This window comes from Castor canadensis, chromosome 6 (assembly GCF_047511655.1).
Source record: "Castor canadensis chromosome 6, mCasCan1.hap1v2, whole genome shotgun sequence".
Lineage (NCBI taxonomy): Eukaryota > Metazoa > Chordata > Mammalia > Rodentia > Castoridae > Castor > Castor canadensis.
Window position 1 is genome coordinate 109,300,650 of NC_133391.1, and position 25,625 is coordinate 109,326,274.

General features: G+C 34.3%; 1 protein-coding gene across 3 annotated transcripts in view; it reads left to right on the forward strand.

Moving 5' to 3' along the window:
* Positions 1–17,618, forward strand: part of Hapln1 (hyaluronan and proteoglycan link protein 1) — a 69,973-nt gene extending 52,355 nt beyond the window's left edge. For all 3 annotated transcript variants that reach the window (XM_020167075.2, XM_074077147.1, XM_020167076.2), the window contains 3 exons: positions 7,166–7,537; positions 11,793–12,095; positions 14,086–17,618. In XM_020167075.2, the coding sequence (XP_020022664.1) occupies positions 7,166–7,537; positions 11,793–12,095; positions 14,086–14,375 (965 nt within the window). In that variant the 3' untranslated portion in view covers positions 14,376–17,618. The remainder of the gene's footprint in view (positions 1–7,165; positions 7,538–11,792; positions 12,096–14,085) is intronic.
* The last annotated feature ends 8,007 nt before the right edge of the window (positions 17,619–25,625 follow it).

Consider the following 25,625-nt stretch of genomic DNA (forward strand, 5'->3'; position numbering starts at 1 on the left):
ACAAAATGAGAAACATGACGTTTTGCTACTTTGAGGTAAAGAGAGATACATAGGGAGTTTCCTTGTGATATTTCCATGCATATGTGTATTACAGCTCCAATTGATTCGCCTCTTCCAGTCCTCTTCACTCCTCCCTAGTCCCCTTACCATGGTAGCCCTGGCCAGTTTAAAATGTCTATATTCATTCCTGTACAGTGAGCACATCAACTTCAAGTTTTTGGTTTCCTTCCTTTGCCCTAGCCCTCCCTTGCAGACTCCCCTTAGTGTGACCTGTGTTCCATAAAATTGCTGCACGTGTTAGATCTATAATCTGCACATGAGGGAGAACATGTGGCTCAAAAGCCTTCTGAGCTTGGCTGACTTCACTTAAGATGATATTCTCCAATTCCATCCATTTACCTGCAAATGACAAAATTTCATTTTTCTTTGTGACAGAGTAAAATTTCATTGTGTATAAATACATTTTCTTAATCCATTCATCAGTAGTGGGCATCTTGGCTGTTTCCATAGCTTAGCTATTGTGAATAGCGTTGCAATAAACATGGGTGTGCAGGTGCCTTTGTTGTAAGGTGACTCATATTCCTTGGGATACATCCCTAGGAGTAGTATTGTTGGATAATATAGTAGATCTATTTTTAGCTTTTTTAGTAGCTTCCATACTGTTTTCCATAGTGGTTGTACTTGTTTACATTCCCACCAGCAGTCTATAAGGGTTTCTTTTTCCCTGCATCCTTGCCAACATTTGTTATTGTTAATGTTGTTGATGGCAGCTATTCTAACAGGAGTGAGGTGGAATTGTAGTGTGATTTGCATTTCCTTTATGGCCAGCGATGATGAGCATTTTTTTCATGTTTTTTTTAGCCACTTGGATTTCTTCCTTGGAAAACCTTCTGTTCAGTTTAGTTGCTTATTTATTGGGTCATTGATGTGGGGAGAGATTAGTTTTTTGAGCTCCTTGTATATTCTGATTATCAGTGTCTTCTCTGATAAATAGCTAATAAAGATTTTTCTCCCATTCTGTGTGTGCCCTCTTCAATTTAGAGACCATTTCTTTTGTTGTGCAGAAGCTATTTAATTTCATGTAATCCAATTTGTCAATCCTTTCTCTTAGTTGCTGAGCTGCTTGAGTTCTACCGGGGAAGTCCTTGCCTATTTCTATTGCTTCCAGTGTATTCCTGGTTTTTCCTGAGCTAGTTTCAAGGTTTCAGGTCTAATATTAAGGTTCTTAATCCATTTTGAGTTGCTACTTGTACAGGGTAACAAACATGGATCTAGTTTCAGCTTTCCACAGGCATATATCCAGTTTTCCCAGCAACATTTGTTGAAGAGGCTGTCTTTTAGGAGCAGGATCTTGTAGCCTGTGAGATCAAAAGTTAGGGTCCCAGGTCACTTTGCATCAAAGAGCAATCTTCATGTACCCTCTTTTCAACACTAAGATTTTCCTTTATAATTCAATATGAGACAACAATCTGTGTCTCTGGCAACAGAATCCTGAAGGAATGGAGAAGATGAGATAAAATTTTCATGTTTTAGACATTTAAAAATATTTTTACTAGCAGAGTAATAAGTCTTCTGCAAAAAAATGTTATCATTTAATTTCAGCAATATACCACAGTCATTGCTGCCAGCATGGTTGCCAACCCTCTAAGCAAGGATTTTTGTTTGCTTATTTGTTAATTCTCACAATTTTTGGACCTATTTTCATTCTATTTTTATTTCATTTGCATATAATGCATTCATCTGACCTGATTCAAATTTTTTAAAAAATTTTGAAGTGTGCACAGTGAAAATCTCTCACACATTCTTCTATCCGGACTTCATCCTTACCTACCTACAGGATACTGAGGTTATTGGTTTCTTGTGAATCTTTTCAGGTATAGTTTAAGTAGAACCACATAAAAACATTAATTTCGACAAATGATAATTAACATACATATTGTTATGAATCTGAAGATCAAAGTTTAAACTCCAAATGAAGGCAAAGTTAAGCCAGGGACAAATTCAAAGTTTTCAAACTCAAAATGTGTAAGTGAAGGCACAGAGCAAGAATGACATCATTTGTCTGCTATCCCTTTCATGTATGTTCCTCTAGAAAAGAGATTCAAAATCCTTTGCACCCAAGAATTAGCTGGGGAAGAAAGCTAAAGTTTGTCTCTAACAAACTAAAAATAACTGGCCCTCTGAAAAGACTGGATAGGAGTGGGGGAGACAGCAAGGATGAGGAGGAAGGCATCTGCAAAAGTTTCCCATGCAAGCCAATTTCACATATTAGAATTGTGACCAGTCTGGGCACTTCTGACTCCTGGTAGGCAGTGTCCAGAATAATCAGACTCTAGTCTGAATGAAAGAATTATAAAGTGTTAAAGGTTAAAAAGAAAGGCACTCTAATTTCTGTCTAAATTATGCATCCTACTCAAATGTAATGTGTAAGGTACAATGAGAGACAAAATGTCTAAATTAATCTATTTTACACAAATTTTGTTTCTTTAACATGCATAACTATTTTTATGAAGTGCACCATTACACGATGTAAAGCAGCTCAGGCATCCATGTCTTCTACCCCATCTTCAAACAGACTCTATGCAGCACCAGTGTGCTTCAGTCACAGTCATTTTTTAAAGGCCAGGCACTGTGTTGATACCATAAAAACAAAGTAAACAGGACAGAATGATTATTTTCAACAGGCTATGGTAAGGGACACAAATCTATCCTGGCTGCTCATCCTCCCGCAAGTTTTGGCTACCCCAGGGAAAATAATAGCTTTCAAAGTGTTTGACTTACACATCTTAACCTACCAACGTGATAACAAATGTTACAAAAATAAGGAAGTATTTTTGAAAGCTTGCACATTTTTTTCTTAAGTGACTTGTCATGGAGCTGTCAATTGAATTAATGCTTATGAATTTGAAATGTCAGAGAGAAATTAGCTTTCTACTTGAAGTAATAAAATAGTTGTGGAAAGTAATAGTGGTGATGATTGTATAATAAGATAATGTAATTAATGGCACTGAATTGCACACTTAAACATGGTTGAGTGGTAAATTATGTGTAAATTATATATACTTATAAATTATATATGTACATACATATATATATATTATCACAACAAAAAGATTGATGGTGACAAATGCCCCATCCCCTTGGAGAGATGTATTTTTTGATTCCCTTATTTAGCTATCTTAAATAAATCCCCCATTTTTTGAGAAGAGGTATCTGTTTATTTGAAATTGATCTAGGAAATACAAAAGTCCAGAGCTTCCTTAAGAAAGTAACAAAAACCAAGATGGATTACACAGTCCATAATTATTTCAAATAGACAAACCTTGATCCACAACACCTCCTTTTCTCATCATCTGGATTTCTTTGTTCATGAAGCATCTCCAAAAATTCACTTCCACTGGGACTAAGTATAACAGGTAGTGTTCCAATACCATATTTCTAATACTTGTCTGCAACTGTTTTTGTCCTGTTCTTTAAAGGATTTCATCTAAACTACATAGTATATGTAAGGATCAGTTGTTTGGTCACGCTGCTGCCTTCATTATTTGATGAGATCAAATTATGTCCCCTGTATTTCACAGCATAATTTGGAAAATCATAACAAGGTCCCAGTGGTTCAGTGAGTCCCCAACAGGGATCTCACCAGGCCCTGCTATTTCCCCTGGAGATAGTTCTGGCCTCTGAAGGGCATCAAATCTTTCAAGTCCTTGTCATTGACACTCACTAATAAAATGGGTCATCTTACACTTACAGATTGCACTTCACAAAAATTAATTCCCCCACTGGGCATCTTTAAATTCCCTAACTAATCCTATATTTTGAATAAGCAACTTCATTTAAGGACACAATCACCAAGTTCTTCAGTAGCGTACTTAAATATCTATGTGCACCTTTTCTCTTTCAAAGACATAAGGAAAACAAACATGTATGTTGCTTAGTTTTGTTGATTCTTTCATTTTTTAAGAAAAATAACAAATCTTATCTTGATCAAAATTCATTTTCATTGCTATGCCACTGCCCTATAGATCAAACAGTTTTGACTTAAGCAAGAATTTCAAACTGATCCAGGTTTTAAAACCCAATGATCACACCCATGAATTACTCTTCTAGACAACATTGTGCAACTTGTCATTAGTGCCTTTGGCTCCCTTTTATACTTATCTTTGTTGTTTCCCTTTCCCCTCTCTAGCTTAGTGTGTTTGCTGACTGATTCCTGAGATGACAACCTGTGACACAGAGCCTGATGACAATATTAAGCTCAAGGTTCTCATGAACATTGTAGATTTGTCAAAAACAAATTGTGGTAGGTCTAGCAGCTAAACCCAGAGAGCTTCTGATTCACTTGCCAGTGCCAGTTCTTCCACATCTTCCTGTTCTAAAATAGCCCACTCTTTCTAACAGTGCTCAGCACTGAATAATCTATAGTATAGCTCTTCTGAAAATAAGCAAATCAAAAACATTACCAAGGCCATGTTGGGCCTTTAGGTTAAGGAACATCAATGGCCTCAGTTACTGCATGTGTACACATCATTCCTGGGGTTCTTTGAATTTTAACCTGGAACTTCTGGCATCTATTATTTCAACTTATACCTGAAGAAATAAGAATGTTAGAATTTTGTACATCCTGTCAAGCTTGTTAAAAATGTTATTTTGTGCTAAGCCAGTGGATTTTGGGTGCCTGCTCAATGTTCAATATTATACTACATAAGTCATCCTCTATTAATGCTGGAGTGGAAATAATAAAAACCAGAAGCTTATACTTCTAAAATACTACAAAACAATTTACAGCTAACCACAGAAAAAAATTAGAAGTCTCAGTCCTTTATACAAGAGTTTTGATCTTTGCTCTTGCTCTGTAATTTATAAAACATTCAGACCTTGTCTAGAATAGCTTATGATTATACTGAACCACACACATTTCCAAGTCTCCTATGTAATGCAAGTAGCATTTGATGTATTTATTTTTCACCCTACATAGTTCAAAACTTAATAAGTGGGTGAAACTATGGAAGGTTAACCTATGGAAAAATTATTCTCAGTATTGGGCAGTATCATATTTGAGACATACTGAGTAAAAAATTTTGCAGTGGGAACAATTAACAGTTAGTTTACACTTACTGTAGTCAGCATTGTTCTAAATGGCTCATGTGTATTAGATTTTCTATATATGGTAGTTGTATTGCCCCTAACTTACCTATGAGGAAATCAGGGTTTAGAGGTTGTACAACTTGCCAAAGACTTAAGAGTTAGTAAATTAAGGAGGTAAGGTTAGAATAAGGTCTACATCACACAAGAGCTTTTGTTCCTAATTACTATAATATCCTTTATCTCAGTGCACTTAGACATTAGTTATGATTTTTAACTAAACAACTTGAAAGAAGCATTGTAGCTACAATCTTGTAACTATGTACCATATCTCAACTAATATCCCAGAATGACAAGGCCCACCTCCCAGGTGTACCCCCAAGACACTGAGTAGCAAATGTCTCCTATAGTCCTCAGGCATTAGTGTACAAGCCTAGTCTTCATGCTCCCAGAAGGAAGAGCAGAGATGTTTAATTAGAAGTTGGACTTAGCCACTGGGGAGATATTGTGGGAAGAACTGTATGTAAGGTAGAGTTGGGGATAGATTCATTTATTTTCTCTTGACATTCTTTTGTCCTATATAAGAAGATAAACATTGGAATATAAAGAAAATGTTTAATGAACTGAATTTGTGATTATTTTAACTAAATACTAAATGAAGTCACTATTGTCTCATTTCATTCTCTATTAACAATGGGAGCATTGATGGCTTTGTTAAACTTTTCAGTTTTTGAGGACTGGGGCTCACATATAAGTGAAATGATATGCTCATTTTAACATATCAATTCTGATTGCAATATCATAAAAATAGAAATGCAGTGTCTGATTTTTTAGATCCAGAAGGCTTTGTTTGTATGTCATTAAACTACAAAGTTTGAGATCTGTCTCAAGTCAAATGGTTAGTCTTCCTAGTTATTTGTACATCTTAAATGATTCATGGGCAAGCATTATTCAATACCTATGTGCCTAAAGCTACAAGGCTAGAAAGCTTTTGTAGTTGTGAAAGCTATGTACAGACAAGAGGTGCATATGTCCAATAATTCTTATACTGTTTTCTCATTTTCAAATCTTGCACATCCTCAAGAGACTTTGTCAAGGTCAAAAGCACAATGTGCTAACCAGGGAAAACCCCAGAGAAAGCCAAGATCTGAAAATAACAGCTGGCTTTCTAAAAAACGACAGCCCTGCTGACTTGGCAGACTTGGAATATTGAGGTGCTCTTTGAAAAGCAATAATAACCTTGCAGGATGGAGACAGGAAAACAAAAGGTCAAGAAAAAGAAAGGTGAAAGTAATAACTGTAAAACAAGACATAGCTAAAAATAAAAAGGAGGAGAGTAGAAGAATATCCAAAGAAAATAAAGATGCAAATAATTATGTGGCTAATAAGAGTATAACTTTGGATGTACTTTTAATATTCAAATTTTAAAGAATATTCTCCAAATTTTTTCTAGAGTTTATCAACAGCATTTATTAAAATACCTTTCTATGTGAAAATGAAATATATACATGCTGCTTGAAATGCCCCCAAAGTGGCATATCACAGGGGTTTATTTGAATAGAAACCATAATGCAAGACTGTTCTGAGTTTCTTGGCCAGAACAATGAGAGTGAATCATGCTATGTATACTTTTCCTGTAAATTTAATTGACTTATTCTATTAGAAAACCCGTTTGGGATTACCTTACTTTGAAATATTTTTGTTAATATTGATGAAATGATCATGGAACTGTGTCACTTTTCTTGACCTTTTTTCTACTTATTTAAGTGAACAAAAATGGAACCACAAAAATAGACTTTTTTGTGAAATTATCAAATTTCAGATGACTATAGAGTCTTGAATGCAATATTCCTTTTTGATTATAATGTATCATTTTCCTTTTTAATGCTTTAAAAGGTATGACTACTTTATAGATACCTTCTAGGTATTTCTATATGGTTCAAAAGAAAGTGCATAGAGAATATAATAAGTAACCAAAATTATTGTCAGATACTCTGTATATATAGCATATTTCATTACTCAAAATGTCTAAAAGAGCATTAATGATTTGTTTCTCTTTTTTTTTTCTTTTTAATTGTAGCAGAAAATGGCCCCCGTCTACTTGTGGAAGCAGAACAAGCCAAGGTGTTCTCACACAGAGGTGGCAATGTCACACTGCCATGTAAATTTTATCGAGACCCTACAGCATTTGGCTCAGGAATCCACAAAATCCGAATTAAGTGGACCAAGCTAACGTCAGATTACCTCAAGGAAGTGGATGTTTTTGTTTCCATGGGCTATCACAAAAAAACCTATGGAAGTTACCAGGGTAGAGTGTTTCTGAAAGGAGACAATGACAATGATGCTTCTCTGGTGATAACAGACCTCACCCTGGAGGATTATGGGAGATACAAGTGTGAGGTGATTGAAGGGTTAGAAGATGATACTGCTGTGGTAGCATTAGACCTTCAAGGTAGGTATCTATGAAGCATGTTAAACTTAGAAGTAGTAATTAATCCCTACTCATTCTTTCAGGAGGAGTAACGTGTAGTGGTTACCATAGCAATAATGTGAGAAACCCAAAGTCTATGCCCAGTGTGTTTTTCTATTCTTTTGTATTTCACACTCTGCCTGTGATTTCAGCTTTTATATTTGAAATGTACAATGGTTATGTGCAAAATTGAAGCTATTTGCAACTAGGGGAAACGTGTAGTGGAACTGAATTAATAATTTTAGAAATTGCCTTATGCTATTCAAAATTTAAATCCTATTATATAGTTATTGAGAAATGCAGGTTGGATTCTTTTTTATTATCCTTCTAAAATTATCTCTTAAGGATAAAATTATCCTTCTAAAATAATGGCAAGTTTCACAAAGGACATCTGCATTAAAATACATGTAACTGTGTTCTGTAAAATGACTGCAAAAACTTAATTAAAAAAAAAAACATGACCCCTGAATTTATTTAAATATTTCTTGCAAAAAAGTAATTCTTTTAATGGCTCAGAGACATTGAATACCAAATGGTAAAGGCATTTTAAGGGAGAATTTTATTTATTGAATATTTAATACATTTATTAGGTAAAAAATCTAACATGTATATAAAGCTATCCACATGTACAAAGCCACCTTTGCTTCTTCCATTCCTATGACAAATTTGTGGCTTCTGGAAAAAATACCTGTTTGTGTCACTGACATGCCACTGAAGACTTGCTTTTCTGAATCTCATAGAATTCCATCAAGCATGCATAGATTTATTACATAAAAAATGAACACAGTGTTATAAAGTATATTTTTGTGGAGCTTCCTGGTCTTTTTTTGTTGTAGTTCTTGGATCCTGATTACATGCTACCTAGTGCTGGTTGGTTTTTACTGATTCACATTCATATTAATCCATGCACTTTGGCATTATCCAAGATGGAAGAAGTAATTGACTTAGAAATATTGATAACTGATTTTGTTTATCAAAGAATCAGTGATAAGCTAATAAGTGATAAGCACAAGGTATGTCTTTTGCTATATGTCAGTCATGGCTTTCAGACTTTTATGCAGTTTGGTGCGCCTTGACTATATATATCCCAGAATATGTGAAAATTCTCCTCAGGTTATTGATCAAGTTTCTTCAAATTTTATTCTTATGGATTTTATTTTATTCTTGTGACTATCTTTATAGTTCTTTGTAATTTTATTTTAAAATACAAATCCTTATCTTATGTAGTACAGACCCTGGATATGGTAAAGCCTTGTGATTACTACCACATTGCTAGAAATAGCCTGCAACTAGAAAAAGCATTATACAAATAGAACAAGGATAATGTTAGAAGAATTTCTGTAGCTTGAGCTACAAGTATTCACTTTGACAATCAATACATGTAAAAATAATGATATTAACAACAAGAGATTTGTACTTCTAATCTTCCATTGTACTAATTTTCTGATGGTGAAAATGGGACCAAATATATAAACATAGTCTAGAACCTTCAGAAACAGAAGCAATTTCAGATATGTGCATGGCAGTGATAGGCACAGTGAGAAGCACTGGGAAATTATTTATGCTTCACATTCTCTACCTGTTTATTACTAAAAACATTTACACTATGAGGTTATAAAACAACTTGTTTTATATACGAAGATATGAAATCCTTTCAAATGTTTAATAATTGTTGTCTGCCAACAAATAAGATGAATTTGCTATGTGGTTATAAATTGTAAAGAGACTGTCCCCAACATAATGGCGTTACTAATCTCTTCATGTCACTTGCTATTGTTGTTTTCTACATGACATAGAAAAAGGGACTTATTAATCCCCTTTGTAGTGATACACACCAGTCCTTCAAGGAAAAAAAGAAGACTTTTTGATTATATTTTGAGGATAAATATATAAATATAAGGGATAAAGGAGTCAGAAATAATCATAAGCCTTTGTTTTCTATCCATAAAAGCGTAACTTTTCTTATTTTTGTAACACTGCATGAAAGCTACCACTTGGTCCACAATTCAGCTGAAGGAATTGCAAGGTTTTTCACAGAGCCAAGGATTTTGCAGTTGGATATTGAACTCTTAACTAGCTGGGATTAAAATAAGTACATAAATAAAATACTAACATGCACATAGTTCCAGAAGTGCCCCTTCTTGAGAAACATCTGGTTATTGAACTATGCACACTAAATGTGTCAACTATAGTGAAACTTTTAAAACTCTGGCTGAGTAAGACATAGAAGTTGACCTTGGTTAGCTTGGAATGTACTTTTTCCAGCATCATCAAACATTACTTAAAATTTGCTAAGTAAATCTTTTGAGTTGATGCAATAGTGAGTTGATTATTTATTTCTATGATTTAAGATTTTTAAATTTTTAACATAAATAACTTAGGAAATGTCCTTATGAAATCATGTTAATTTTGAGTGCCATTTAAATAAAAATATAATATATGGTACTTGAAACTAAATAAATGATATTACAGTAATACATGGTATCATGTATTAGTCAAGACAAAGTTACAGAAGAAAGTTCTCCTAAGGCCTGTGAGAATCTACTGCAATAAGGTATAGTGATCTGAAACCTGGAAGATTTTGCAGGTGACTTTAAATTTAAAAATCCTTTATTTTCCACTGCTATGGTCATAAGCCATTTGGAAAGAAAAGGCAACCTAGATAGTTTTTTATTTTTTTAGTTTGAGAAACTATGAGATTTTCTGTCACTTGAACTCCAGCTGACAAGGGACTCTCTACTGGATAAATTGAATATATTGCTTTTCATTGCCATTCCTGGAGTTGCTAAGGAAAGAGGACAAATGTCACATGGGGACAGGCTGCTTTATAGTAGTAGTTCCTTCCCAGCACTGGCTGGATTGCTTGCTGGGAGCCTGGGCCGAGCTCTTCTTAGACAGAACCTTCTCCAGGCTCTTCCTTCCCTCACCACAGCAGGAGTCAGTGGCAACCCAGAAGAGTCTTTTCCTTCTTCCTTTGGCTCTGATTCAACTTACAGATCCCTCAGCCAAGAACCTGAGAAGGCAGAATGAGATCAGGAAGGCTTCTTGGATCTCTGACTCGAGTGGTCATGCCAGCTGGACTGCCCTAGAAGGACAAACGTGTCCTACAGTGGCTTTCAGTGGATGAGACTTGATTTAAGGCTATTGAGACTTCTTTTTGTAGAAACTTCCAGGGCAATTTATAAAACAAAATAGGCTCTACAGTGTCAAAGCACATATGACACCATTCATCAAATTAGTGTGCCAGTGGGACAAGTCTTTGCACTCCACATGCTAAAATACTAGTTCTTTTAGAAAATATTCAAAGATATAATCACTCTATGTTAATTACCTTTTGTTAACTCTGGGGAAGATACTTGGGCACATGCATTTCTTAATGTCCAGTAAAGAATATTCATTGATCTCTTAATCTAATAATACTTATCCTTTAAGAAACTGTGTAGAAGGTTATGAGACAGCTCAATCACCTCTTATAGTCTGAGCAAAATAAATACTTTTGAAAAGTCATTGCATCTTCCCAGGCAGTCAAATACCAAGTTACACTGTCTACACTTGCTCGTGGATTTTGTTTGCTAAAATATAAAAATTAATTCTTCAGTATTAGCTAATCAGTTAACAGATATCTATTCTGTACCTACCTTTTATTGTCTATTTGTACTGAAAATATCTAACCTTAGTTTTAGTATAACAATATATAAATGTGGAAGTAAAATATTTTTGAGTAAAAGCCCTTATTTTTAATTATATAGAAAAGCAGTAAGATTAAAGATGACATTAAAAGGTGAGACAGATAAGAGTTGTGATGCTTTTCATAGGTGTGTGCCTTGCTTACAGACCTGTCTAATTAATATGAAATAAGACTACTCATTTAAGTTTTTGTTAGGTATGCAAATTCACTTTAGAGCTTCCTCAAATAAGAAGACCCCCCAAGTAACAGTTACTTATCTGAAAGCTTTTAAGAGCACATGTAAAAGGAGGTACAGCTATATCTATAGCTCTATATAATTATATCTATATCTATATATGTATGGGACAAATCATTCAAGTTGTTAAACTAAATAGCTAATTGTGAGATGCTCAGGGTTGAAAGCTATTTGAGGCAGAAATGAGAAGTCATTGTAAGTTGACCAAAACTATCTCATCTGATGATTTCATTATTTTTTCCATTAGTCAAGTAGATTAGCTAAGCATTGATTCTTTCTCCCACTAATAAGCCCTTGTTTTCTCTTTTGGATAGGTGTGGTATTCCCTTACTTTCCACGACTTGGGCGCTACAATCTCAATTTTCATGAGGCACAGCAGGTTTGTCTGGACCAGGATGCTGTGATCGCCTCCTTTGACCAGCTCTATGATGCCTGGCGGAGTGGGCTGGACTGGTGCAATGCAGGCTGGCTCAGCGATGGGTCTGTACAGTACCCCATAACAAAGCCACGAGAGCCCTGTGGTGGACAGAACACAGTGCCTGGCGTCAGGAACTACGGGTTTTGGGATAAAGATAAAAGCAGATATGATGTTTTCTGTTTTACATCCAACTTCAATGGTAAGATGTTAACTGTACTACTTTCTTTCTTACACCAGAAACCAAGCTACACTTGGCTTTTAGTCCTATCCAGTTTAATTATTTTTCTTTTTGAACTCGGGGCTTCACACTTGCTAAGTAGGTGCTCTACCACTTGAGCTGTGCCTCAAACCCTGTCTTATCTACTTTAAAAGACAAAAAAGAAAAAAGTAAGAAAAGAAAAGAAAGTATTGCTCTAGTTTGATATAAATATCCACAGAATGTCATAGTGATAAATATCCACAGAAGTCAAACAAAAAGTGCATATTTCTGGTACTTTAAGGTTTTAGGGCATCCAATTTTTATTATGAAATAGAACTATCACATGGTATTGGTTCTCTTTCTTATTGCCATAAGTGATATTGCTACTCTTTGCCCTCAATGAAATATGGCTCTCTCAATTGAAGGAAGGGTGCATCTGTATCATGCATGCCCGCCCTCTCTCAATTACAGTATGACAATCAGAAAAATTCAGGATAAAGGGAGTAATGAGCAAGAAAAATAAAGTAGAGCTAACGTTGGAAGTGAAAACCAAAGAAAGGTTGCATCCACACTGATGACTGACTTATTACAGTAGCCAGATTCTGACTCAAAAAATAAAAGAACAAAAAATAATTTTAAGATGGTGACTGCAAAGCATGCAGACCACTAAACTAAGTGTGAGGCTTGACCAACTGTCCAGGTAGCCCATGAAGAAAATCCTGGACCCAATCACTTTATATGTCAAGTACACAATTTGGGGAAAATAGAAAAGAATTGGGATTTAACAAAATTTATAAAAAGACAGAGAGTAACTATTTTTCTTTATGCTGGCCATATGATCTGTGTTGCAGCTACTCTATGTAGCTCTGTATGCTGTAACACAATAGCAGCCCTACACAATATTCAGCAGATGGATGTGGCTGTGTTCCAGTAAAACTTCATTTACAGCAGTGGATAGCAGGACAGATTTGACTCATGTACTATGGTTTGCTGACCTCTGGTTTGAATGATAGAAATAGCACCGTAGTTAATGTTCCAATACCTTTTCCAAATCACATCATCTCATCAGAGAACTGCCAAGTATTAATTTATACTTCAGTAAATGTGATGTGGGGACAGCACATTATGATATGTACTCAGATAAAAGGATATAATTATATCCTACCTGAAACTAAGACGACTGAGAAAATCTCCAGTCTGTGCATCACTTCAGTCAGTTGAGGTCATATTTTATAAATTGTATGCATATTTAATGCTAATTAATCTCAGTAATTAACACTAGGCAATAAATGGTTGAGACTTATCTTTCTTGTGGAATCACAAAATGGTAAGGTATCAAGATGGCTCTAAAGATGGAAGTTGAGAAAAATCAACAAATTCACCTTTGATAGTGAGTGATCACAGACTGGGTTTACATTCTGAGTATGTGTTATTTGTGGCAAGTGACTTCCTGTATTTTATGCATTTTCATACTGTAGTCTTTGAATGAGAATAATGTCTTATTGATACCTATAATGAAAAGAACTTGAGGGCTTTTGATTTTTTTTAAATGGACTTTTATGTCAAGGATGGTTTTTGATCCTTTCACATTCAAATTTGCCTCTCCAGAAACTTGTGCTGGGGTTCAGTCTCACTACAGCTAGAATTTAAATAGCCCTTGCTTTTAACATGGAATTCCGCCTTCTATAGTGCCACAGAAGGGCTCTTGTGTCACTAATTAGCTAACAGAAACTGCACCTGCCATCTCCCTTTTCTTTTTAAAGTTATAAAAGGGCATGTCTAAACACATATTAAGGGGCAATGGAAAAATGAATTTAATGTAGAGTGACCTAGGAGTATTACAATTAATTGACAATCCTATGTTCCCAAAAATTTCAGACATTCCTCTGCTTTTTCCTTCATTGAGAATCACTCTCGATGTTTGGCTCCTTCCATCTCTGCGTGACTCAGTAACAGACTGCCCATTGACTCTGTCTCCTTCTCTCCACAGGCCGTTTTTACTATCTGATCCACCCCACCAAGCTGACCTATGATGAAGCCGTGCAAGCTTGTCTCAATGATGGTGCTCAGATTGCGAAAGTGGGCCAAATATTTGCAGCCTGGAAACTTCTAGGATATGACCGCTGCGATGCGGGCTGGTTGGCTGATGGCAGCGTCCGCTATCCTATCTCTAGGCCAAGAAGGCGTTGCAGTCCTACTGAGGCTGCAGTGCGCTTTGTGGGTTTCCCAGATAAAAAACATAAGCTGTATGGTGTCTACTGCTTCAGAGCATACAACTGAGAGTGCCCCTAGAGAGCGTCAGTTTTAGAGTTCTTAAGAACATGTGAAAGGTTTTTTTTCAATATGAACTCATGCAAGTTACCAAAACTGTGATAACCCTTTTTTACTTACTGTAAAGAGTCATTTTCATAAAGACCAATTCATTAATTTGTTTTTGTAAAACTGTCAGTCAATGTGTATTATAAATTAATATAATTTTAAAAGAAGTTCTACATAAGAAGGCTTTAAAGCCAAACTGTTTAAACTACATCTTTCCAACAAAGTATCCTTTCATGAACAGGCATGCAATAGCTTGAAAACTGCTAGGATTATGTTAAGGAAAGCAAAGCTACTCAGAGCAGCAGCTTCCACAAGCACAAATTTTACACATTTCTACAATTTTGAAATACAGTACAATAAACAAATTAAAGCAACAGATTTGAAATACAGGCTTCTTTCCATGAACTGAGATTCTAACAGGTTACACAAAACTCAGTTTCACAAGGGAACAATCTACATTTTTCTAAACGTTAGTATTTCAAGTCTCCAGTAGACAAAATACTTTACTCTTTAAAATCCTGCCTTTTCAACAAAAAAAAATCATATGAACTCAAATGTTTAGAAATAAGCACGGTTAAAATTCCTAATAACCCCATTTATATGAAGTATGAGACTTAAATAAGCAGATGATATTTAACCAATGAGAGACTTGTACTTTCTTCCACTTAACATTATATATGTCTGAGGAGAATTGTTTTATCTTTTGAGTAGCTTTACTGTGTTATATTTAAAGGGCCCTTTGCTAAGCAGCATTTAGCACCTACTCAGGGCAGTTATATAGACAAACTGCTGGACAGAAAAATTGTAAAATTTAGCAGCTTGATTTTATGTTAGCCTCTGATATGTTATTATCCTATAAAAAAACTTTAAACTATTTAATATTCCTTTCTTATTTACATTACATGGAAAAATAAAATCATAAAAGGAACGAATAACTGTACACTTGTATAACCAAAAAACAAAGACTCAAATTTCAAAATTCTTATTCCTATTTGAATATACACTAGAAAACCCAAATGGTACCTGTATTTGGGGGGGGGAGTAAAAAACATAGTTCTAAACTGTCTCCCAAATAGAAATGTGGTCAATGTCAATTTCCTTGCTGGTGATCATTACACATAAATGAAATTCTGATGCTATCATCAAAGAGTTTACACTAAAATCTTCTGGGCTTTAAATGAGAAGTCCATCTTCAGAAAAACAACCTTCATATTAGCAGCTCCAATCTTAAATAAATCTTTGTTTTCCAATATTTTTATGACGCTTGAGACCCCCACAGGGACCAATATTTGTATTCAAATTACATTTCATGGTTTCCCATTGTTTCACAATGAGTTCTAAAAAATGGGATTTAGTACAATAATCCAAGTATGACCTAGTTGGTATGCTTTCATGACTGTCTTTATGTAGATTTTTCTCCCATGAACATGAGTAAATAAATCTGTTTCCTGAACTGATTGTGATTGCATTTAAAGCTCTTTAATAATTCTAATACATTTACCCTACAAATATAGAGTTATATGTGTAACAGGTATAGAACAATTGGAAGTCCATGGAACTACAATTACATTAGTATGTTACCTAGAAAAAATATTGTAAATAAAAGTAGATCCATTCTTTTATCAAAAGCATACATGGAAAATTTCAGATGCTTTAATATTAAAAGATGACAATGTATGCATGCACATTTTTAAGTTAGGCTGGTTATGCAAATTATACAAAACTATAAATCCAAAGAGACTGTGAGGTTTAACTCAAACACTGCTGGTATAAATAGAAATCACATTTCTAAGTTAAAGATACCTGAGTGGTCTTAAGATAAGATAAATATACTATTTAAAGAGGGGACTTTCTCTAAAATAGCAAATTTAACACCTCAGATATGGGGGTTAGCTCATTGGAGGAAAACTATACTTAAATAATTGTTACTTATATTACAAGAATTTTTTCAGAAATGTAAATGGGAAAAAGTTCCATTGAAGCAGGTATATAATTTACAGTTACTGTCATAGAACTCTATCTTTATAATGTTAAGCATAGTAGCATTTCTTAACTTTTAAATACTTAGTATAGGAATTGGTGCTGATCAAATTCTCTGGAGTGACTGTTAGCTGATTCAAATCTATACCAATTGCACACCATTTTTCCATTCTTGAAAAAAATCTTAACAGAATGAACACTGCTAAGCAGAATTTTTAACTTCTGTTTTCATCCAAAGGACCGGAATCCTCATGTCCTTTGGACTCCTAACTGAAGAAGGGGTCTTTTTAATGTATATTTTCCTACTCCATTCTTCATTGCCCAAAATATCTCACAAAGAATGTCCAAAAAAAGAAGGTATGCTAGTAAAATTCTTAAAAGAAAATTATATAACACTGACTAATATAGAAATTGTTTTTTCAACTTTGATTCCCAGAAAGGAATGAGAGGAGTGAGAAGGAAGGCTGGGATGTATAATGTTGTTTTCATCATTTTGTCTATAATTAACTCTGTGGCCCATATGAGGAACAAAAGCATATCTACAAATCTGTATGAGATACATACCTACATTTGAAACTCCAAACAAAATGAAACAATTCACATAAAATACAATATAAGAATGAAAACAAGTTGCCACATTAATACTGGAAACATCTTTCAATGACTGCTGCCACATATCTTATCACAGTAATTTTTAGCCAAACATAATATTTGTAAATTTAAACTTTCTCTCATAGAAAGGGGGCTGGTACCTGTTCAAGTGTTATTTTACACAATAATATAGTTGCTTATTATTTTGGCAATTAATAAACTCAGAGAAGATTCCAATTTGGTTGCTGGCAGCCATACTGGATTTCTTTATTTCAGTACTTCAAAGAATATGGTGGTCTCATGGAGTAGTTGACTAAAAAGGAATCAATTATCAGTTTTTAGCATGGAATATATTACAAAAGATCAATGGACAACTGACATAGTTTGGTTGAGAAGTTAACTGTATCATAGCTCACTACTGCCAGAATAGCAATGGTATACAACAAAGGAATGAATATTACAAAAAGTTATTAAGACACCTGATTAAAAGAAATCAGTATTTAAAGGTATTTAATACCTACTAGCTACACATTTGAGAAGAACCAATCTGTATTACAAAAAAAATGTTTTCATTTTCTGTAAGACACAATGAACTGGCAAACAAACATTAAAAGTCAATTTTGTGTTACTGCAGTATCTTTTGATTATTCTGAGTTGTAGAAATCAGGTTCTTTCTTTGTGTCAAACTCTGTAAATGCATTGCTTCAAGAAAAAAGACATTTAATCTTTTCTCATTCTGACTTATTTGAGTTCAAATTGTAAACACATAGCTATTTTGATTTCCTAGAATTTTGCAAAAAATTAAATCAGCAATAGTACTATCTTATAATCTGTTGGGTTCCCCTTTTTATAAAGTCAAAGTATGATTTATTTTGCTCACCAGGTCATCAGTCTCAGAAATCTCTTGTGCTGAGTAAATTAATATAGTTGAGATACTTTTGACATCAATTATGAGTATTGAATTAAAAGAAAGATTTTTATGTTTATAATCAAGTCCTTTTTTCCAGCTCTTTACACTCTAATATCAAAGAACATATTTCCAGTATTTCTATCTGAAAAATAGATTCTGAATTTTCCTAATATATAGAAGTGTATTCTGTATACCAGGATGCAATGATTTGTTGCTAGTGCAATGGCTTGAATGAAAACATATTTAACTAAGTTCAAGTCACTGACATTTAAACAAGAAAATGTATGTCAAAAATTTCCCATACTCATTTGGAATATATTGAAGAGACTTGGAGAAGAAAAATTCCAGGGATATTAAATCATCTTCATTTAGTGTGTAAGTTCTTACAAAGGTGAAGGACATCATCTTTATTTTGCCAGCATGTTAATGTATTATTACCATCTGCTCACATACAAAATCTTTGTGGTGACAATATTGAAGGGTCTTATGGAGTTCCATAATGCTTAATAAATACACGTTAAACTGTTGAAATGTAATGTCCTTAGTTCACTACCAAGAAGCAATTCTTAAAAGTAAGACTAGTTTTGAGTAGAATGGAAACTGTGTTTAGTGGCCAGATGTGTAAAGAGAGCAATAAAAAGGAAAGGATTATTGTTGAGCATGCAGGAGAAACTGATGCATGGACTGGTGGAGTGGCACAAGTGGTAGAGTACCTGCCTAGCAAGTATGAGGCCCTGAGTTCAAACCCCAGTACTGAAAGAAAGAAAATGATGCAACCTTTGCTTCTGAGTAGGTAGCATGCTGTAGAACATAACAACAGACTATATGCTCCAATATTCAAGAGAAAATTCACTGCACTACAGACATTTTCCCTTCCACCAAGACACCAAGTCAAAGTTATTCTTATCCAGTTTTATTCATTTGTTTTTGTATTTCTTTCAAGCCAGTAAAGTTGTATCCATAGTCATTCATCATGTAAAACAAGTTGTGCCACCCCAGGATGTGATTCCATGTCTTTTGTGGAATCAAGCAGTTTTCCTTCTCAGTTTATCTCTATTCCTTTCCTGTCCACTGAGGTGGTCTACCACTTCTCATGCTTCAACTAATAAAATTTGGCTTTTCAACTTACTTGGTATCTGACTACAGTCTGAGCTTTGTTAAGTCAGCATCTGCCTAAGGAGGACAGAGAACTGAAATTCTCATTTATCTAATAATGAACCAATTGACACTAAGAACAAATGTAGGATTCTTGGATCATAATGGAGTTCGAAGAATATAATATCCCAATGATTTTTCTAAGGATGGAGTCTAATCACTAGCTTCTCATCCTCTTTAAAATATCTGATTTCTTTTTTTCTTTTAGACTTATTTTTTTTCCTCTATTTGATTTTGATCAATGAAATGGGTGCTTGCCAAAAACCCACATATCTGTAGGAAGCAAAGAAAGATAAAAAGCAAGTGAGTTTGAGGTTTTCGAGACTATGAAAGGCTTAAATTGAAAATGCTGTGAATCTTGCATGTGAATCTAAAAACAGAACTGAAGAACCACTCCTTTATTTTGCTGATAAACACATTTGTGTGTAATGATTGCTGGGAGCCAAGTGAAAGATAAATAATGTCCTTTGTGATTCTTCCTGTGATCGAGTTCTGCCAAATTGAACATCCTTACTCAATAAAAGATGCTTGCTCCTGTGATCAGAGCCAAATTTCAAGTGGCTGAGAAGCAAATTCTGCTCTTTAAATAAAAAGAATGTTTTTAAAAGCCATTCTTTGAGTTAATGCACATGAAAATTAAGAAATCTGTTAAACTAACATCAGAATGCTTTCACCTGCAGAGCATTGAAAGTCACTGAAACCTGAGTCCATCTCCCAAGATTAAGATCAGGGGAAAAACCTGAACATCAGGATCTTGAACTTACTCCCATTACCATGACAACCTGTACCCCTGTTGACTCTAATGGGAAACCAGGGTTGAGAGTCTTAACAAATTTGAGGGTAGGGAAAAAAATCATTCCACTGATATATGATTAGGTTTATACTTATAGCTCACAATCTAAAGTTCTTCTTTAAAATTGTGTAGTTGCTTTGGATTTATCTGAGCATTTAATAGTCTTCAAACATAAATAGAATTCCTTTGTTTGCTCTTCCTCCTCTAGAGATTAATACCCATTATAGCAAATATGTGTCAAATAAGCTATTTACCTGGCTGGCCTGTTATTGTCCCTCACTTTTTCTATTAAAACTTATTTTAAACCATGTACATATTATCCTAATATCAAACTCTCCCATTTCAACTATTGAAATTTAAAGACTATGACAACAATTGTGTTAAATAGTTGGGGTACGAAAATTTGAACTCTACATTGAAGTGTGGAGTTCTGACTTTTGAGATCTCATGTATATCTCAGAAAAGAAAGATGTGAACACTCTGAGCTTTACATTATGACTATAGGATCTCAGACTTAAAAAAGAAAAAAATAAACACAATGCTGACAAAGTAGAGGAAATGACTGAACACTTCTTGGCATTGGTTTCTCCATCTAAAAGTAGAAATATTAATATTAATGATATCATTAGTGCCTGTCTTATAGGGCTATGAAATTTGAATGAGTTAATGTATTGTAGTAATGGCTAACACAATGCACTACTTTGTGGTATTTTATATACACAATATTTTAATGCATATAAATTCTAAGCATAAAATACATAGTTCAATGGAGTATATATCTTACTCTTTAAGATGAAGAAATGACGACCCAGGGAAGTTAAGTCACTTGCCCAAGGTCACATAGCTTGTGATCAGTAGCAAAGTAAACATTTAAATCAAGTATAAGGTTCCAAGGAGCCACCTTCTTAACCTCTACAGCATAATAAACAGCATATAAAAACAAAACTTGAAAACCAGGCCTCGGTATTCTCATCTAGACAAAGGCAATCACAGTACTACCATTTTATAAGTTTTTCATTTCTAATGAATATTGAAGATATAAAGTTCATTATTATTCATCATTACCTTGAAATGTGCTTATTGCTCATTTTGTTACCATTTAAATTTTTAATACGTACTCATTAAAATTTCATCTGCATATATCTTTGGTTGATTAACTAAACTAAAAAGTTTCAAAAAGTATAACCTATTTAATAATATTTTAATAATCCTATACTTTCACTTCAAAGGCTAGTATAGTCTGCAAATTAATTTTCTTATCAAAAATTAATAACATAGTTGTAGTAAAAATATTAAAATATTTCCTTTTTTAAACAAAAAAGGAAAGTGAAAATCACTTGCAATATCCATATATTCAAGAAAAAAGAGCCTATTAAATTTTGTATCTATTTACAGTTATATATTTGAATATGTCAGAGTGTTTAATAAGAATTAGATCATCATGATAGATTTTAAACACTTGATAAATTAATTCTAAAAATATAAATTGGATAAACATTAAGAAAACTATAAATGATGTTCCTAACTGACCTGTAGTTATAGCGTAACTATTTGAGTCTCCTACAACTCACCCAAATACAAATGAGAGATATGAACAATGTAATTTAGTAATGAACTACATTGAAATACTGAATTGTCCCACTAAGAGGGATAGTCTAAGAACTCTTTCAGCCACATTCTAGAATCCTTAATTCTGTGACTTTCCCAGAAAGTACAGAACACAGACAAAGGTCTTGGCACTGGCCCTGGGGATGGAGCTTTGCCCCTTCCTACCCTAGTTTTAGACTATACTGGGGAGAGACAAGCGGAGAGATAAGTAAAGATCTCAGAGGTGTCCTACCAGAGTACTTCCTGACCAAAAAAAGAATAAAGTTCTATTTTATATTTTTTCCACAGGGAAGAACAATTCTAAACACTAAGAAAAGATATATTGAATTATATGATCATATTTTTAAAAGATAAATATTAATTAGGGCCACTAATAATATAAAAAAAGTTTCACCAAAAAGAGGTAGAAACTGCTGAAGTATAACCAATTCACTGAGAACGATCTCCACTTAAAGAGTAAAGAAAAAGTTTAGGCATTAGGGGCTTGAAGCCTTGGTGGGAGAGCACTGCTCTGAATGTACACTAGAAATTTGGGAACACATAGTTGGGTATGTATCTTAACAGTGCCTGGAGCTACCTGCCTATTCCAGAGGGATGTCATGGAGGAAAACTGTCTCTGTGACCACTGCTGGTTGTCAGAAGTACCCTCATCTTATTGGCTAAGCATTACTTTGCAAGTCTGTTCCTATATATAATTTACATAAATTCCCTCCAACTTTGCTTGGAAATTATGCAAGGATTAACAAAACACTGGAATTATAATTAAAGATTACTCCCTTAAATAGTTAAAGTGATATAAACATTAAATGACTTTTTATGGAAGACTTAAAAACTCAGAAAATTCTAAGTGTGCGGTATTGATTTGAGGTCATGCAAGTTATTTCTTCCTAATGAAAATAATTAAAATGTGTGCTGTCTTTAAGATGTCAACCCATTAAGTGATATGCTTGGAGGAAAATGCATTAATATATTCATGTTATTATCCTTTTCTCTCTGCTTCTAAAGTTGTCTAAAGATGTGTTATTCTATAATTATTTACTTAGCAAATGAATGTAGCATAATATTAATACATTCTCTTTAGAGCCTAACAATTTTTAGAAAATTGGGAAACATATTCCAGATTTATTCTATATACCCTTCGCTCTTACATCATTCTTGATTCCAGTTTTGCTACTATAAAGCCACCTTGATAGTGATGAGTTCCTAAATAATCTTCAATGTTTCTCAAGAAGTGCATTGAGCTAGAGCAGATCCCTGATGCCTATAATCCTAGCTACTCAAGAGCCAGAGATCAGGAAGGTCATGGCTTGAGGCCAGCCTAGGCAAATGGTTCCTGAGACCCTATCTAGAAAATATTCAACACAAAACAGGGCTGATGGAGTAGCTCAAGTAGGCACTAGCAAGTGTAAGGTCTTGAGTTTAAATCCCAGTACCAAAATAATAAAAAGAAGAAGGACCATGAACATTTTGGATACAATGATTTTTTTTACTGTATGGGACTCTCTGCTTTAAAAACACTTAACATACCTCATTCCTCCAGCTGATCATTACCAGTAATTTCTCCCTTCCAATTATTATAACAACTCAAAGCTTATCCCACATTTCCCCTACATTCTTAAGAAAGACAATAATACTTCTTTAAAAACAAGTACCTGAGCTTCCTCTTATAAGGTGGATGATCATAAAGAAGGGAATTAAAGAAGATTTTATGCTCCTGAGTAGATTTTTGTTGTGTCTATTGAGTTGGTCACAATCAAATTCCTGTCTTAATGTCCCCCAAGATCTGGATGCAGGTGCTCTACTCTAAATCATTCAAGGTGTATATTCTCCACAAAGCACCTGGATATTTTAGCCAGACCTAATCTCTTTCTTAGCTCCAGTACCTTTATGGGTGCTAGAGATTAGGAGAAAAGCTGATTTGTCTTGGTACTTACTGAATTGGTTACAATTGGTTGCTGATTAAATAAGTTAGTACATGCAAGTGTTTCTTTTTTTTTTTTGTAGGTAGATAAGATTTATTTTTTTTTCTTTTATTATTCATATGTGCATACAAGGCTTGGTTCATTTCTCCCCCCTGCCCCCATCCCCTCTCTTACCACCCACTCTGCCCCCTCCCTTTCCCCCCCACCCCCTCAATACCCAGCAGAAACTATTTTGCCCTTATTTCTAATTTTGTTGTAGAGAGAGTATAAGCAATAATAGGAAGGAACAAGGGTTTTTGCTGGTTGAGATAAGGATAGCTATACAGAGCATTGACTCACATTGATTTCCTGTGCATGTGTGTTACCTTCTAGGTTAATTCTTTTTGATCTAACCTTTTCTCTAGTTGCTGGTCCCCTTTTCCTATTGGCCTCAGTTGCTTTTAAGGTATCTGCTTTAGTTTCTCTGCGTTGAGGGCAACAAATGCTAGCTAATATTTTTAGGTGTCTTACCTATCCTCACCCCTTTTATCATGTGCTCATAGTCCAATCCCCTTGTTGTGTTTGCCCTTGATCTAATGTCCACATATGAGGGAGAACATATGATTTTTGGTCTTTTGGGCCAGGCTAACCTCACTCAGAATGATGTTCTCCAATTCCATCCATTTACCAGCGAATGATAACATTTCATTCCTCTTCATGGCTGCATAAAATTCTATTGTGTATAGATATCACATTTTCTTGATCCATTCATCAGTGGTGGGGCATCTTGGCTGTTTCCATAACTTGGCTATTGTGAATAGTGCCACAATAAACATGGGTGTGCAGTTGCCTCTGGAGTAACCTGTGTCACAGTCTTTTGGGTATATCCCCAAGAGTGGTATCATGCAAGTGTTTCTAAGAGTGCCTGTCACATACTAACTTTTTAATGGATGTTATGTCATTATTGGTCAAAAATTGGTATCATCACCATAACCTTCATATTCATGATTTTCTTTGTAGTCATAGTATAACAGATAGCAATTTTGTGCACAGCTCAAGTCTAGAAACATATGATTACCATTTAGTATACTATATAATATGCTATGCAGAAAGGAAGTTATTTTCTCTTCAATAATAATCAAAATAAGATTTAAAAGGCTCTTGTCAAATAGTCAAAATTTGAGCCATAATAATACACATATTTCTACTAGGCAAAATTATTCTGTCCCTAACATCTTTAAAAACAAAGGCTACCAAAATTATTCTTCACCAGCACACATTTTACAAACATTTATTAAGTTGTAAAACTAAATACAATGCATTTATGTCACATGTGTTCCTTTGGAAATTTTCTGCATTGAAGTTTCTTTTTTTCAAGTTTCTACTGTTAATTATCAGTGTATATTAATTGTACAAATTAAGGGGTTCCATTATGACATTTCTATTCCTGAATATTATATGCTTTCATCATATTCATCTCTATTACTCTTTCTTATCTCTCCCTTTTTCCCTTCCATATCTCCTTTTACTTTTATGTCCTGTCCCCTCCCCTATATTCCCTATAAGGGAATATAAGAGAGAAAACAAGATACTTGTCTATGAGGGACTGCCTTATTTCACTTAACATGATCTCTAGTTCTATCCTTTTTCTTGTAAATGGCATAATTTCATTTTTCTCTATGGCTGAATAAATCTTCATTGTGTATTTATACCACAATTTCTTTACCCATTCATCATTGATGGGCACCTAGGCCAATTTTTTAACATGGTTATTGTGGATAGTGCCACAATAAACATGGATATGCAGATATCTCTAAAGTATGCTAACTTTGATTCTTTTGAGAATTTACCCAGAAATTGTATGACTAGATCATATGGAAGTTACATTTTTTTTTTAGCCCTATACTGATTTCCATTGTGGCTGGGTGAATTTGCATTACCTGCATATGATTTTCTTTTCCCTCAACTTCACCAATATTTCTTGAGGTTTTTTTTTTTTTTAATTTCTTGGTGATAGTCATTCTGACTGGAATAAGATGTAATCTTGATAAAGTTTTGCTTTGCATTTTCCTGATGGCTAAAGATGTTGAATGCTTTTTCATATTTTTATTGGCCCTGTGTACTTTGATGTATGAAAAGTATCTCTCCAGTTCAATTGCACATTTCTTTTTTTTAATTTTTGTTTTATTCATATGTGCATACAATGTTTGGGTCATTTCTCCCCCCAGTCCCCGCTCCCTCCCTTACCCCCCCTTACCCCTCTCTACCTGGCA